Below are 15,739 nucleotides of genomic sequence, written 5' to 3' on the forward strand. Positions count from 1 at the left end.
TAGGTAAATGTGAGCTCTTGTGACCATAGCTCTTCTCCTTAGGGTCAGGAGAGCTTAAAATGGGAAACCTCTTTGAAGCTCGAAGTGCTTGGGGGTGTGTCCCACAGCTCTAGAAAGTCAGTGCTGGTAGAGGTAACATCAATCTCTTGTGCTGATATCAAATATTCAAAATATTCAAAAGTCCTTCCACTTTTGCCCCCAACAACCTCTGAGCCTGTGCAAAACACACCCCTCCCCCTCAATATAGAACAGCTCCATTGGCTTTTATATTCCTACAATACTGCTTGCTATGGACTGATTTGTTTCTCCCAAATTTATACATTTAGCCCTAACTCCCCATGTGATGACATTTGGAGATGTTTTTTGGGGGAGGTAATTAGGGTCAGATGAGTTATGAGGATATGGCCCTTTTGATGGGATTACTGGCTTTGTAAGAAGAGGGAGAAAGAGAGACAGAGAGAGAACATATTCACTTTCTCTTTGCCATCTGTGGGCAAAGAGAGAAGGTGGCCATCTATAAGCCAGGAGGAGGGCTCTCATCTTATCAAGAGCCCAGCTGGCCTGCACCCTAATCTTGGACTTCCAGCCTCCAGAACTGTGAAAAAGAATTATCTGTTGTTAAAGCCACACAGTCTATGGGACTCAGTTATAGCAGCCTGAGAAAACTAATGCTATGTTCATTCTATCTAGAATCCACCCCATATGAGTATGTGGAGGAATATATATGAGTATACATAAATTTGGGGGAGGTCCAAAAATCCCAGAATTATCTTCTGGAGGGCGGGTTCCTTTTAGTACAAGCTTTCCACACTAAGTGAGTGTTCTAGGAACCCATTTGTATCAGTGTAGCAGCTGGCATTGTTGTGAGAGTCTGGCTTTGGCTTCTTTGAATTTTTTTGAAGGCTTTTTCAACACATTTGCCCATTTCATGATGGGTGATTTACGAGTGCACCTACTCACACCACTGAGTGTTCAGGTTTTTACCAAAAACGGCATAACCCTTGTGCCCACCCACACTGTAGATGAAAAAAAGTCCTCGAAGGGAAAGGTTTTGCCAATGTGGAAGAGGTGAAACAAAATGGTAGAAGCACAAAAAGGCATCAAAATTGATGAGTTCAAAAACTGTTTTGAGCAGTGAAAAAATGTCTCAATAGATGCATTGTATCAAATGGAGAGCACTTTGAAGGTGACTGAAGTTTAAACGTGTAAGAACAAATACATAATTTTTTATAAATAAATTCCAGATTTTGGGGGTACCTCTTGTATATTTACACATAGATATAATTTACAATGTGGTAATTGTTCTACATGTGTTGTTTTCTTTACACCTCACAAGTCTATGGAGGACAGCACTATACCATGTTCTATTTTTAAGATGGGAAGACTGAGCCTTGAAGGTTAGATGGATGTAGCCAAGATCCTAGAGCTAATAGGTGCAAGAACCAGGTTTTTGAACACGTTCTGGCCTCCAACTATCCCAGGGGTTCAGGTGAGGGACACCCCAACTCTGACACTGGTGGGAGCACCTTTCTGTCCTCAAGAGGTGAAGGGGTATCCTATCTATTGGCCAGAGTATGGATGAATAAAGCTCAGCTTCCAGTTCAACCACAGGGCAGTGAGTTTGTGCAGGAAATAACCAGAAGCAACAAAACACTTTGGCTCAGTTGGTTACAAGGCAAAACTTTTAATTACACGAGTGCTTAATACATTAGCTGCTTCAGGGCTCTGACAGCTTTGATTTCTGGTCCTGTTTTTCTAACACGGAAAGGTGAATGCCTCCCTCAGGGCCACCTGGGCAGTTGGTGTCCTGAGGATTTGTGAGTGGACAATAGAGACAACTGTGCAGATACCTGGGTATTTGGGGATCCTCCCCCCAAACCACCACCTGTGACTTTGAGCGAAATCCTCTTCCATGGAGGGAAGAATATGGAGGTCCTTCCAGTAAAGAAGGAAGAAGGGAAAACATCTGGCACAGATACACAGAGAATGGTGTCACAGGATTGGCTTGAAGAGGGGGGAGGAACTGAGGACTTAGCTAGGACCTGAAGGGTGAGGGACAGAATGTGGGAGAGGGCTGAGTCCATTTGGTTTCATTCTTTGTAAAAAATAATACCATCACGAGGACCATGTCATGCAACCTCAGAGACACCTCTGTGCATCTCCCAGGGCTGTGCTGGGAGGAGGGCAGATGGCAGAGGGCAGTTCAAACAGGTGTGGTGCGCCTGTTGGCCAGATCATTATGCAGCGACTCCTTGAACTCTTTGGGTGTGGAGTTGTGGAATTGTAGAAAAGTGTGATCCCGGTCAGAGTTGAGTAGGGTCCCCATGGTGATCTTTGAGGGGTCCCGGGAGAGGGTGAACATTGAGATGTCGGTGGAAGGGATGGTGTGGAAGCCTTTGCTTATGGGGGACAGGTCTCGGGACCTGGGCTCTGTGGAACGAGAACTTGACCGCCTCCGAAATCTGTACCTGTAGGGCGGCAGGCGGGCAAAAGTTGATTTCTTCAGGAGCTCTGAGTGGGATTTGGCACGTAACTGTTGATGTTTCTCTATGTAGATATGCACAGCAACAACCCCCACAATTTCTGCGATGATGAAAGAGAAGGCTCCGAAGTAGAAGGACCAGCCATATGAGTAGCTCTTTTTAGAGTCACGCTGCCCAGGGTCCCCAGCATTGGCCGATATATAAACTATGATGCCGATGATGTTGCTTAACCCTAAGAAAAGGTAAAAGAAAAAATCATTTTTAAATAAACCTCAGAGGTAATTGTCACTTGCAGTCTTGAAATATTTATAGAGAATGTGGAGGTAACAGGGAGAGAGAAGAATGGATTTGTGGCTAAGAAATCCAATCCTGCTGAGCTCTTCTGCATGGCCTGTCTCTTGGAAAATGAAGAATTCAGTCCCAGATGGTGAGCCTTCAGCTAAAGAAGATACCTGACTCCCACAGCAAGTGCAGTAGAACTTGGAACACATGTCTTTTCCCTTAGAAACAATTCACTCTATCAAAACATAATCTTTAGCAGGAAGTCATGAGGATGGTGTAGTGAATGAGATACAGGTCCCTGCCCTGAGTTCCTCACCATTACTAGGAGAGACTGACATGTAAATGCAATTAGAGCAACAGACAAGAAGGGTGCTATCAGAGACATAGACAAAATGATTTAAGGACCAAGGGAGAGAGATGACTAAGCCTCTTCCCTGTGAAGACAAGGTGATATTTGAGCCGGATCCTGAACATTGAAGAGAGGTGAGCCAGGAAATGAAAGGCTTTTGACTATGGAGTGTAAGAGGAAGAATGACTTACTAAGGTGCTAGCTTGGGTCATGAGGACATTGGGGCTTCTTGAGCTAAAATAAGTAATAGCAGAGAGAATAGATTTAGAGAAGGGAAGAGATTTGGAAACACTGAGTTGGAAGTGCTTATTGGAAATCCAGCTGCAGCTGTCCAATAGATGTGTGTGGGGCCCAAACTGCAGTCTGGAGAACTAATCAGCCTGTGGGGAAAGTGCAGTAGCTCCTAAGTCTCCTTATCTGCACAGGATAAGATACTGCTTTAGATTAGCTGTTGTTAGAGCATCAGGATGTAGAGAACACAAATGTGATGTTCCTAGCAGACAAGGTCTGCCAACTTAGTGTTCCCAAGTGCCAACAGGATAGCACAAGAATAGCTGCTGAGGCAACCAGAGAGGAATTTATTCTCTAGGGAGTAGTAAGAAACAACAGAATCTGGGGTTTGGGGGCTCTGCTCATGTCTTACCACCTTTCTCACATTATTGCTCTGAGGTGGAATGTCTTTTTTTTTTGTCCCTTTGTTCCAAGGGCCACATCCAGGCCTTGATACCAACAATGACTCAGAGAGGTTGGTTCATCAGCTGGCATCTTTTTGCCTTCAAATTCAGACCACCTGCAGGGTTCTGCTGAATGGAGGCTGTCCCTCATTACAGTTCCTAGTACCAATTGGTAAATAATAATTTTCAGTGGCCTCCTGAGTCTTTCCTCCATTCCATGAGCACCCCACACTCTTCCTAGAGATCCCCAAGATCTCCCCATGGTCCAGCAACCAAAAGGTTAAAGCTTGGCAGAGCAGGAGCCACTGGACTGTGCTCTACTTCTACAATTCTGACTGGGTGGAAAACATGCATTAAGGGGAATTTATATTTTAAACATGATCTTTAGCCACACTCCATCTAGGATTTATCCCTTGAGGTCAGGGCCAAGGTCTCCCTCTAGCCAGGGTCCTCCTGGCATTACTCTGCACAGGCATTCATCAGGTAGACATCGAGTTCTAGTCACTGAGCTGTTCTTAATCTGGGGTGACACAGACAGCCCTATGTCAGGCTGCAGCAAACCACAGGATGAAAAGCAGCTTCTCTTCCTGCAGTGTCAGTTTCACTTGAAGATTAGTAGGACAGGCACATTCTTTTATATTAAAATGAACATAAATATAGTGAGAAGGAGAGAGCAGAATTCACATGAATTTTTAAGTGTTGATGGGAGACAGACTTTAAAGACATTTCAGCTCTCTGAAGGTGGCTTCTTGCAATGTCTCTTGACTCCCTCTGCCAGCAGGAAAATTTGGGTTAAGTTTGGGGAACTCCAAATGGAAGTCTTGTTGAGAAATAAAAAAGTTCAAAGAGAGGCTCAGATGTCAGATCAGGTTAAAGAAGGCAGGAAGCCGAGTGAGTTGTCATTTATTTACAGGGCACTTACTATTTGTTATGCACTGTGCAAAGTCTTTGCATGCACTATCTCAAGCATTACAACAAGCCCACTTTAAAAAAAATTACCACTCTTTTACAGACGAGGAAACTGAGAGACAGAGAACATAAGTAACTTCCCAAGTCAACACAGCTAGGAAATGGTGGAAGTGGGATTTGAACTGAGAATGGTCCCTTAGCCATGGGTAGATTCAATTTTCAGCAACACAATATAGGAAGAGCTGATGGTATGTGGGCAGCCACTTGCTCCTTGCTCCCAGGCTGTAGTAGGGTCATTTTGTTTGGTGCCAAGGAGGCATCTCCCAGCTCAGAGCCTGACCCACAGCAAGAGTGCTGCATATTTGTGGAATAAGTGCATGAATTGAGATGGCATCAAAATTAAATGGAACAATGTACAGAATAGAAGCTACTGTGTATTGAGAAGTTACAGTATGCTAGGCAGTTCTAGGCACTTTATACCAAGACATCTAATCCTCTTAAAAGTTTTTAGAGGTAGAACCATTATTATCACTGCTTTTCAGATGAAGAAACTGAGGCACAGAAAGGTTAGAGGACTTGCCTGAAGTCACAAAGCTGGGAAGTAGTAGAGTCAATGTTTGCACAGGGGAGCCTGGTTCAGAGCCCATGCTCTTCAGCATTTTGCACAGTGCCTGGTACATAGTAGATGCTTAATAAAGAGTCGTTGATTGCTTTTGCCTGAGACCATAGATCTTTAGAACAGCTAAGCAAAAAAGAACCTTAGATATTGCTGAATCCTTCCAAACTTTCCTTCTACAGCTGGAGAAACCAAGGTTCTTTAGGTTCCTTGGAGAGGTCAGTGGGGGAGGGAGGTCCAGGACTTGATCCCACACTTCTGGCTGCTTCTCAGGGCTTTCGCTACTGCCCTCAGATTTCCCAGTTTCCTGGTGTCTAATCAGCTTGACATCTCTCACAGTGCCTCCTGTGAGAAGAAAGTTGCTGGTGACACAATCTTCCCTAACAATCCCCTCAGGGGACAAAATAATGATCTTCTCCTGTCAAGGAAACCCTCATGCCCTCATGTCCACACAATACATCATCCTCTTGGTCAGTTGGGGCTCAGGAGGTCTTGTTGGTAACACAAGTCTCTGACTTTGTCAGTTTGACCCTCTGTCTGCACAGAGTGTGGCCAGGGCAACAGCCACCTTTGTGTGACCACATCTCTGAGGCAAGATGGCAGCCTTCTTTAAGTTCTATTGCTGCAGCCAGTACCTAGAGATTTAGAGCAGGACTCAGTCTAATTTCCTCACTTCACAGGAGGTGAAACAGTGGGGAAGGAATGAGAGAAGGGTTTATAGGGACTAAGATTATGTCATTGCTGCTTTTCCAATACTAGAAAGTAATATTGTTCTTTTTATGTTCAGCCCATTTCCAACAACACTATGAAGTAAACAGTATTATTATCATTTTACAGTGGAGGAAACCAAGTTACAGGGAGTTGGTAACATACCCAGCGCCCCACAGGTAGAGCCAGAATTCAAATCCAGGAGGGTAGGCATCTCTTACCCACCACTTTATGCAATTATCCAATATTCCCATTTCAATAAATATTCTGCCATTATCGGGCAAAGCTTGAAGGTCATCACCAAAGAGGGAAGCCCCCTTCTACCAGCCCTCTACTTTGTTCTTTGCTTTCCCAAAGCATTTCATTCAGATGGCATTGATTGAAGGGTGGGGTGGGAGAAGATGGTGAGGAGATGGAAGGAAACCCAGAGGAAAGAGAGGTAGATGAGGAGCATGGAGGAGGATGGAGATGAAGGGCAGAGAGAGAAAGCAGAGTAGGACCCCTTCCCTAAGGTTGTCTCTCATCCTCCTAGCCACTCTGGGCTGCCTTCTGGTCAGGGCTGCCATTGACTACAACATCTGCCCTGGCATTTCTGGGGTTTCCCTTGTTCCTAGAGCTAAGTTATAAAGATTCAAGCACTTGAAGAGCTGTGAACAATAGTAAACAGACAAACACATACCTGAAAAGGCCAAAGATAGTGTATGAAGAGACCCCAGTGAACAAAACGTTGGACCCCTTTCAAGCACACTGACTCAGTCTTTCAGGTCACAAACTATACACACCACACATGCCCCCTGCCCACTGTGTGCAAGCATAGACATACACTCTCTTATTAGTCAGTCTTGCCTTCTCTGGGTTGACCTTGCCACCTGTCTTCTGTCCTTCCTTCATGCCACCCTTAGCTAGAGTGTCAGCATCTCTGGTTCTGATTAAAGCTTATGGGCCCTCATTCTTAACATAACAAGTTGAGCATTTTCTTGCTTTTCCTTGTCCCCATGGCCATGGCAGCAAAGGTTCAGTGTCTGTGCAGATCTCAGGGTTGGGGCCAAGTGCTCACCTGCAGAGACGAAAAAGATGCCTGCGCTAAGGATGACATTGTGTCTGCTGCGGTGGAACTCGCTGGCTGCCACACAGAGCCCGCCGAAGAAGAGCAACGTGACGCTGAGGATAGGGAAGATGCTGGAGGCCCTCACAGCCCCTGCAAAGAGAAGGAGAGAGGGCTCTGCCTGGTCCCTAGCCAGCCCCAGGCCCGGGCATGGGATGCCTATAGGGACAGTGTGAGAGCCGGGGACAGAGCCTGTGTCTAACATGAGCATGAGGGTTGTGCAGTCACCAGGCCCTGTGCTTGGGCACCTTTGCAGTCAATATTCTGAATTTATTAATCATTTTAGTTTTGAATCTGTGTTTTGTAAGGAAGTCTGATGGACCATCACAGCATACACCGGGGGCTTGGAGCCTTGACTCACGCGGGATCCCACCACCCACCACATCACCAACTCCCCTTCTCCTTGGGATGGGTCCTCAGCTGCCACTTCTCTGTCCAAAGAATGACCACTGCTACTCTGTACTCCTGGTGGGGGTTGGACACGGACATAAAGAGAATCAGGGTTGGGTGCAAGCCCCAGGCACCTTTGAGTGTCCCCATGCAGAAAGGTATGTGATATTAAATAGCAAATGTAAGACATTCTGCTGGGCTAAAAGAGAGAGATTGCAAAAGAAAGGAAAATTTTGTTTTTGCCTACATATTATACCAGGAGCCCAGGATTTTCATTTTGCACTGGGCCCTATAAATATATAGCCAACCCAGGTCCTGGGATTCCCATGAAATTAATCTATAGTTACCAAAATGCAGGCTTTTCCCCAGCACACACCTACATTTGCACAGCATTGGGTTGGTGTGTATATTTGAAATGTGTGGTTATGAGATGTATAAGCGTGGCTGTTCCATGTGGTACAGGAACCATTTGGTGATTCGTTGGTGGCCAGCCCCATTGTGGCCAACCCCATTGGGTATTTGCTATACCCAAATGTGGTATAGCAAAGCCTGAGAACCCTGGATACACTTGTCTGCCTCCAACCAGATGGCTGCCACTGCCATTTCTTCCTAAGTTGGTTGGTTCCTATTCAGGATTTGCTTTAGCCCAGTGGACATGTGGTGGCTTCAGAACAAATAGATTTTACTGTCTTCCTTCCTTCTCTCTTCTTTCTAAACTACCTGCAGTTGTTGGGGTCTTTGGGGCAGGGAAGGGAAGCTTATTCCAGTGTAGTTCCACCATCAGTGTCTGAGCAGGGGTTGGCCAAGTCCAGTGTTCTATTATGGGGCATCTCTGGTCCCCAGGACCTGTGGGCAAATAAACTTTCTGCTGTAAATTTAAGCTGTCTCTTACTAAACAGCATGCAGGAAGGAGGAAACAGCAGAAAAATTATTGTGCAGAATCCCATCCCACTATAGCGTAGTCACACCAGGAACTGGCATCACAAACACTGGGGACCAGGGACCACTGCAGGAACATGCCCTGGCCCTATGTAGTTGGGTCAATGGTTCCCATATTCTCAGCAGGAAATTTGTATGCTGGTTAAGGTCCCTCCTTAACCTCAGTCTGGTTCTGTGGCTAATGGTGGAGCATAAGTAAACCATGGTAAGGTTCCCCATCTTTCCAGAGGAAGAAACATATTTTGTCAGAAAAACAACGGACTGCTCTGAAGGACTTAAAACGAGTTTTGCAAATTGTGAAATAGAAGTCACAGTTCTGTTTAGTCTTCAGCAGGGCAAACATCACAATGTTTCATCAATTAGGAAAGAAAAACAAAGAAGAACTATGAGCACTCTGGTGAAACCCCACTGGGTATGACTTTAAAGTCCTCTTTTGAGGGGCCCAAGTAATCTCTGTCATCCCCAAACTTTGGTTAAGCCATGTCTCTAAATATGGCCTTTATTCCTCACAGCAAATCTGTTTGGGCTGCTGGTATAAAGACATCCTAGTAAGCATTTGGGTAAGTCTTCATAAATGGGTAAGGACTGAAAGAAGATAAATGGTATGTTCATGTTGTAAAAATTACAACATAATTTTCAAATTGACCCCATACCACTTAACATTGTTAAGTGATTAAAGGCTCATACACAGGCCCATAGCCCATCTGCAGACTAGCAGCCATGAATAGAGCTAAAAATTATTTTAATTGTAAAAACACTTCTTGAGTGATGAGTTACATGCATAATCTGAATGGGCCAACTTCTTGGAGTTTTTATTTTAATAGCAGTTTAAAAAGAAACAAAAACACTCCCTAATAAAATTCATCAATGTCTTAGAATTCTCCTTTCAAGTGAACTGTATACACATGCTCATTAAAGAAGTTACAAATAAATAACATTAAATCCCAAGTTCTCCCTGTGCCTTGGTCAATGTGAGGCCCATGTCTGCAGCTGGACTTCTCCATCACTCATCTCATGTAACAAAAAGAGCTAACACATATAGCTCCATGATGACATGTTGATCCTGGAGCTAAGTGTAATGTACATTAGTTTATTTAATTTTCATGACTCTGTCAGATGGATGACACTATAATCTCATTTCTGACTAGATAGAGAAAGCTAAGAGATGGAGAGATAAAGCAGCTTGGCTTTAAAGTGCAGCTTGGAGATAAAGTCCAACCCAGCTAGTAGGGAATCAAACCAAGTAAAAGTCCATGTTGACCAGCCTCCAGAGTCCTTGCTCTAAGCCATCACACTCTTTGGCCAACCCATGTGCAGTATTTGACAGTCCTGTGTAATTTCTGGGATATGACCTTGGGACAATCCTACAAAGACACTAGCCCTGTCCTAGTAGGATTGAAATGGAAGGGAAGTCAAAGAGGTGAATTTTGCTTGCACTTATTCCCCCAGGCCTTGCCCCTTAAGACCTCACCCATTAGCAGCTCACACATTAGCACCTCATCCATTAGCACTTTTCCTATTAGCACCTCAAATCAGCCCTCTGGGGAAGGTGAAACCTTGGATTCCAGTTAAAGAAAATTCTTTAAATTTCCTCCCATGCAGACTACAAAGAATCTTCAGTTTTGACTTGCCTACATTTTTTCCCCTTCTATTTCTATTCATTGAAATTAGAGACTTAGATATCAGAACCACTTGAAAATCTCTGTCTAGTAGCAAAGGTCCCCTGAAGGGTCCTATGCATGTATTCATTCCTAGGAATGGCTATGAGCAGCCTCAAACTCCAGGGCAGCTGGGTGACCACAGGGCACCCTTCCCTCCCCCCAGGGAGATCCAAGAAGTGGGGAACTTACGAAGGAGATACTCTGCTGTGTCCTGTTCATAGTCAGCATCCTCCGGAAAGTGATCTATTTTCTTGCACACCCCTCGGAAAGCCCCTGTGGAAACAAACATGGTCCTGAGCTGGGGGAAAAGACAGAACCCCTGGGCCCAGCTGGGTCCTTGCCCAGCATTGTGAAGACCTGTTCCTGGTATTTGCAGGATGTGCGTATGTTGGCCCGTCAGCATCTTTCTTAGGGCACAGAAAGAAGGCTAGTAGAGGGGGAAAAAAGTCTAAAATTTTCTGTTTCCTAGATTTGGCATGATCTTGGGATCCATTTAGAAGTGCAAAGAACTATGAAGCCTAAGCATTCATTATGAGGACTGTCTTCTCTTTTCCCTTTTTTCCCAAGTTGTGAGGGAAAATGGGAAAAGGAAGTAGAATTTCCATATACAATTCACCTTCCCGTTTTACAGACAATGAAATTGTGCATAGGAATTTTGCCTGTGCTCACACGAGGAAAGAAAAGCATTAGGATTCCAGTTGAGATCTGCTGGCTCCTGAGTGGAGATTCCAGGCATCTCAGGAGTAGTCTGCTATCTCTGGTAATGCTCATACCTGGCACAGGTCCTTCCCAGCCCCCTGCCCTGGCCCAGACCAGAGTTTGCTGAGCTCTGCTGTGTGGCTCACCACTTTGGGAGGCACAGAACTGCACAGCTGCATCTTGGTAAAACTGACTGTCAGCATTTCACTTCCTTTTCTTTCTTAAGCATCAGCTTGACTTAACTTGTTGTGGGTGTTTGATAATCATTGTGGGTGTTTGTTAACTATCCAATTAACCAATCTCTGGGGGCAGCTTAATGGTTCTTCCATTTCTTATGCACGACAAACAATTTCAGAACTTCTTACCGCAAACAGCATGGAATTATGCATTATTGTTCTGGTTCCTACCAGCAGAGGTAGTGGGAGAAGTGGTGTCATGGACAGTGGACAAGGTTTAGAATCACATGGGCTGGGCTTTTACTGTGAGAATGAAATAGGGTGATATATGACGATGAGTTAATTGTTTTCGCAAAGATCTAGGTGTGTCAGAATAATGGCCAACACTTAAAGTGCTTCCAATGGGCCAGGAGAAGAGCAGAAACCTTACATTTCTTCTTCCATTCACACGTGTCCACCACCCCAGGAGGCAGGGGCTATTCATATTGACATTTGACAATGAGGCTACCCAGGTGGTAGGGGTACAGAGAGACTCCAGGTGTCACAGTTGAAAGTGGGCAATTGGTATTTGAATCCAGCCTTCAGAGCCTGTGGTTTTCCCCATTACACTATGAATGGTAGCCATGATTATTATTTGTATTATTATCTTATAATAATAATAGTGTATATTTAACCCCAACTATAAGGAGACTTCAAGCCAGAGGCATTTTACAATAAGTATGATGCAATATGAAACCATCCTCTTGGTTCTGCTTCTTTGCTCACCAGGTAAATGATGGACTCAGAAACAAGAAGGGGTGTCCTGGAGAGGAGACTGAAAGACTCAAGGAATTTCTTGGAAGAAAGAGAAATTTATAGCTTCTTTCCTGATATTGAAAAAGGCCTTTTGTTGTTGTTTCTTTTTTTGTTTAGATGTTTGAGGTTTATCCACATGTCCCTGTTTGTTTTTAAGCTCCCCCTTCCCTTCCAACTGGCTGGATATAAGTTAGAATAAGTCACTCACACTGAGCACACACCATATACCACATATCATTCTGTGCACTTGACCTGTTTTATCTTCTTTAGCTCTCAAAACAGTCATACGAGGCACCTAGTATTATGATCCTTAATGGTTCTGCCATTTCAGAAGGAAACTGAGGCTTAGTGAAGTAAGTGATTTCCCCCAGGACACAGCTCTAAGCATCTCCCTCTAAGGGCAAGTCTGCCTGACTCCAAAGTTCCCAACCATCTTCTCTCTTCAACACGTTTTAGAGTCGGAAATAAAGTCCTTTGCTAGGTGGCTTTATGATAATTTTGTACACCTTCTGCTGTTATCGAACTAGACCAGTGGCTTTTTCATCGACCATGCTTTCCCCATGGTATATGTCAGGATCCACTGAGCAGGGCACGGGCAGTAATTGTGGGACCACCCATTGTTAGCTGTCTTACATCCTCCAACAAAGATTTCATGGGAAGAGAAGGTTCAGCTTAAGATGAAATGCAAACTCTACTGAAACAGACCAGTCAGAACCATGTGGTAATAAGGACCTACCCAAATGCATCTGCGTGTGACATGGGCCTTACCCAAGGTGGCCTAAGGCAGCTTGAAACGAGCGATGACTTAGATCTGTCTAAGACTTAGTTTCCAGAGAAACATCTCAGATTTTTGATGATCTTTAGCAGCCCACCACCTGTTTTGTTTTGTTTTCCACAGCCTATGAGCTAAAAGTGGTTTCTGCATATTTAGATGGTTGAAAAAAATCAAAAGAAGATTTTTTCATGACATAAAACATATACATGAAATTCAAATTTTAGTTTTGATAAATAAAATTGTATGGAAATACGACCATTCCCATTTGTTTATAGCTTCCACTCTATAATGGAAATGCTGAGTATTTATTTGTGGCAGAGATGGCAGAGTTGAAAATAGTTGCTATCTGACTATGAAAAATTTTACTGACCCCTAGTCTAAAGACTTCTGTGCTGTGAGGTAGCACAAAGTCTGTGAGAGCAAAAGAGAGCAAAGAAGAGTCTGAGTCTCCCTGAGAGCAGAGGACATAATCCAGGTGACACTTCTAAAGCAGATAGTGGCAGGTGTCAAAAATTGCAAAGTGGCTTGTGTTTTATTGTTTTGTTTTATATGCAGTATTTTAGTGTATAGGACATGCTTATTGATTTTAAAGAGTGGCAGAGAGGGAGGGAGAGAAACATCAATAGACTTCCTCTCATACTCGCCCTGACCAAAAATCAAACCCACAACCTTTCAGTTTACAGGTGACACTCCAGCCAACTGAGCCACAACAATCAGGGCTTGTTGCATTTTTTAGAAAATTACATGTGTTTCTGCAATTTAAAATTTAAGACTTGGCACATGAAAGCCTGATTTACAGCTTCTCTTTAAAAACAAGGATCTCTGTTCTATGTGTCCATGTGGCAGCAATCCCTTGCAGATAGACATCCACAGCCCTCTTCAATGGGGCATGAGAGTTCCAATTAGCTAGAGTTTCCACCTGGGTCTTCAGCACTTGAGGTACCTATGGTAAATTACCTCCCTAAACTCAGATTCTCCTCCTACAGAGTGAAGACAATAGTAGTAACTTCAGAGAATTCTCGTGAGAATTAACTGAGGCAGTGATAGAAGTTTCGGTGCCAGTTCCTGTTCTCAGCACTTGACTCATAACTCTTAACTAGGCAATAATGCAATGCTCTTACTACAGTTCCTGGCACATGGTAAGAGCTCAATAAATTATAACTATTACTACCATTGACTTTGGTAGGTATTTTAGGACTAGAAGAGATACACTAGTGCTGCCATGAGAATTTAAATAGCATTATAAAAAGAAAGAGAAGCAGGAATTTCCCTGAGGATGACTCCACACTGAGGATGAACCTGCTGGCACCTCAAGTCATACACTCATCAAAAAGTGAGCTTGGCCATTTATATAAGTAGCATGTTGCTGGCTCCCAGAAATAATCTCCAATTAGCATTCCCATGTATTTTCTTTCAGGCTTTTTCTCCCCCTGTGCTTTCACATACAAATGGTTTTATAAAATTGGGATCATGCTGTTCTTTTCAATTACATATTCTCATGAGTATTTCCCTATATCAGTAGATTTAAGAAAATAGGATGGGGGTGCACTTGCTCATGAACTGCAGAGGATGAAACCAAGAGAGGTGTTGACAACACATGCACTACAAAGATGGAGTTGGATGCAGAGATAAGCACTGTCCTCACAATTTCAGCTAAGGCACTGGGGCAGAGAGAAGCAGAAGCCAGGAATGTGAAATCAGGAAGAGGTGCAGTGGTGGCTGCTCTGGGAGAGAGATACAATAGTTATAGGTGAGAGGTGATGGGAACCCAGGGTAGGTCAAGGCCAAGAGTGAGGCTGTGAGAACCCACTGACCGCAGGTCCCTGGGGAAGATATTTGGCATGGAAGATAAAGCCAGAAGGATTTCCTGAAGTGCTGAAGTACAAATGCAAAGATTGGTTTTGTTATGACAACAACCTCATCCTGGGTAGAGATGATTGTGCTGATGGTTCATCTGTGGCTCAGACAATGGAAGAATACTTTTTTCATATGAGGAAGGGCATCTCCTTCTTAAAGGTTAATCTTAGAAATATTTCCATTAGAATCAAGAATGAGATATGAATGCCCACTACCGCTTCTATTATACTATGATTCTGTAAGGTCTAGGGCAAGGAGAAATAAAACAGAATGAATAGTTATAAGCAATAGAAAAAACAGGATGAAATTATTTTTAGGATATTTTTTAGGATATTTTTTCCAATGCAGAGGAATATTATAAAAAATAGAAGCAGTCCATTATTCTATATTACGATAATCCATTTAAAATTAAAAGCATATATGTGTATAGAAAATTCAAACAGTATACATAGAAAGTCATAAGATTAAAACTAAAAGCATTTTCCTCATCACCAAGAATTCTTTCACTTAATAACTTAGTAGAGCAATTTTTGTTAACTGAAAGTTGAGTAAAATCATGTCTAAGCTGAGATCCACAGGTCAATTAAAAGTTAATTAAAAGTAAGAGGTAGGGCATGTTGCTTCAGGCAACATGTGTGATGAAGAGAGAGAGAGAAAAACTCTTTTGGGAACTGGAGCAGTTAAGGTGTTCAGAAACTCAAAGGTGGTTGGTCAGAGGAACAGATCCAATGGTGACAGGTGATGAGGTGATGTGAACCTGGGAGGGCAGGTCTGAGAACTGGGTTGTGACCATTGTTTGATTCAATCTTTGTCCTCTCTCCTTCCTTCCTTCTTTCCCTCCTTTCTTCCAAATTTAATGGGCACCCACGGTGTACTAGAGCTATTTTAAGTCCTAAGAATTTACTAGTGGCCAAGACAGAAGATTCTGGTCCTCAGAACTTACATTCTTATTGGGTAGAGTGTCTATAGACTACTGAGTAAATGAACAGGACAACTGTGCTTTGAAGGAAACACCGTAGGGTGTTGTGGTGTCCACTACTCATTGGGTGAGGGCAAGTGGTGGGCCATTTTGGGTAGGTAGGCCTAGAAGGACGCTTGAGCTCAGATCTGAATAAAGGGATATGCAGACCCAGGGAAAGGACTTTCCAGGCCGAGGGGCTGCCAGTACAGAGGCTCTCCAAGGTGGGAGTGGCTTGGCTAATTTGAAGAACAAAAGGAAGGTCCACAGGGCAAAAGTGGGCCTATGGTGGTGGTTTCACCAGGCCCAACAGCGGCCCTCCTAGTGGTCCCTTCAGCACTGGGGTCTCTGGAATATCTGGTA

General features: G+C 43.7%; 1 protein-coding gene across 1 annotated transcript in view; it reads right to left on the bottom strand.

The window, feature by feature from the left end:
* Positions 1–1,976: 1,976 nt before the first annotated feature.
* The window catches only part of CACNG3 (calcium voltage-gated channel auxiliary subunit gamma 3), an 88,876-nt gene continuing 75,113 nt past the window's right edge, over positions 1,977–15,739 (bottom strand). Inside the window, exons 2-4 of the mRNA XM_028524923.2 lie at positions 10,306–10,389; positions 7,079–7,219; positions 1,977–2,715 (exon numbers count right to left, since the gene is read on the bottom strand). Coding sequence (XP_028380724.1) covers positions 2,204–2,715; positions 7,079–7,219; positions 10,306–10,389 — 737 coding nt within the window. The 3' untranslated portion in view covers positions 1,977–2,203. The remainder of the gene's footprint in view (positions 2,716–7,078; positions 7,220–10,305; positions 10,390–15,739) is intronic.

Source organism: Phyllostomus discolor, chromosome 3 (genome assembly GCF_004126475.2).
Source record: "Phyllostomus discolor isolate MPI-MPIP mPhyDis1 chromosome 3, mPhyDis1.pri.v3, whole genome shotgun sequence".
Classification (NCBI taxonomy): domain Eukaryota; kingdom Metazoa; phylum Chordata; class Mammalia; order Chiroptera; family Phyllostomidae; genus Phyllostomus; species Phyllostomus discolor.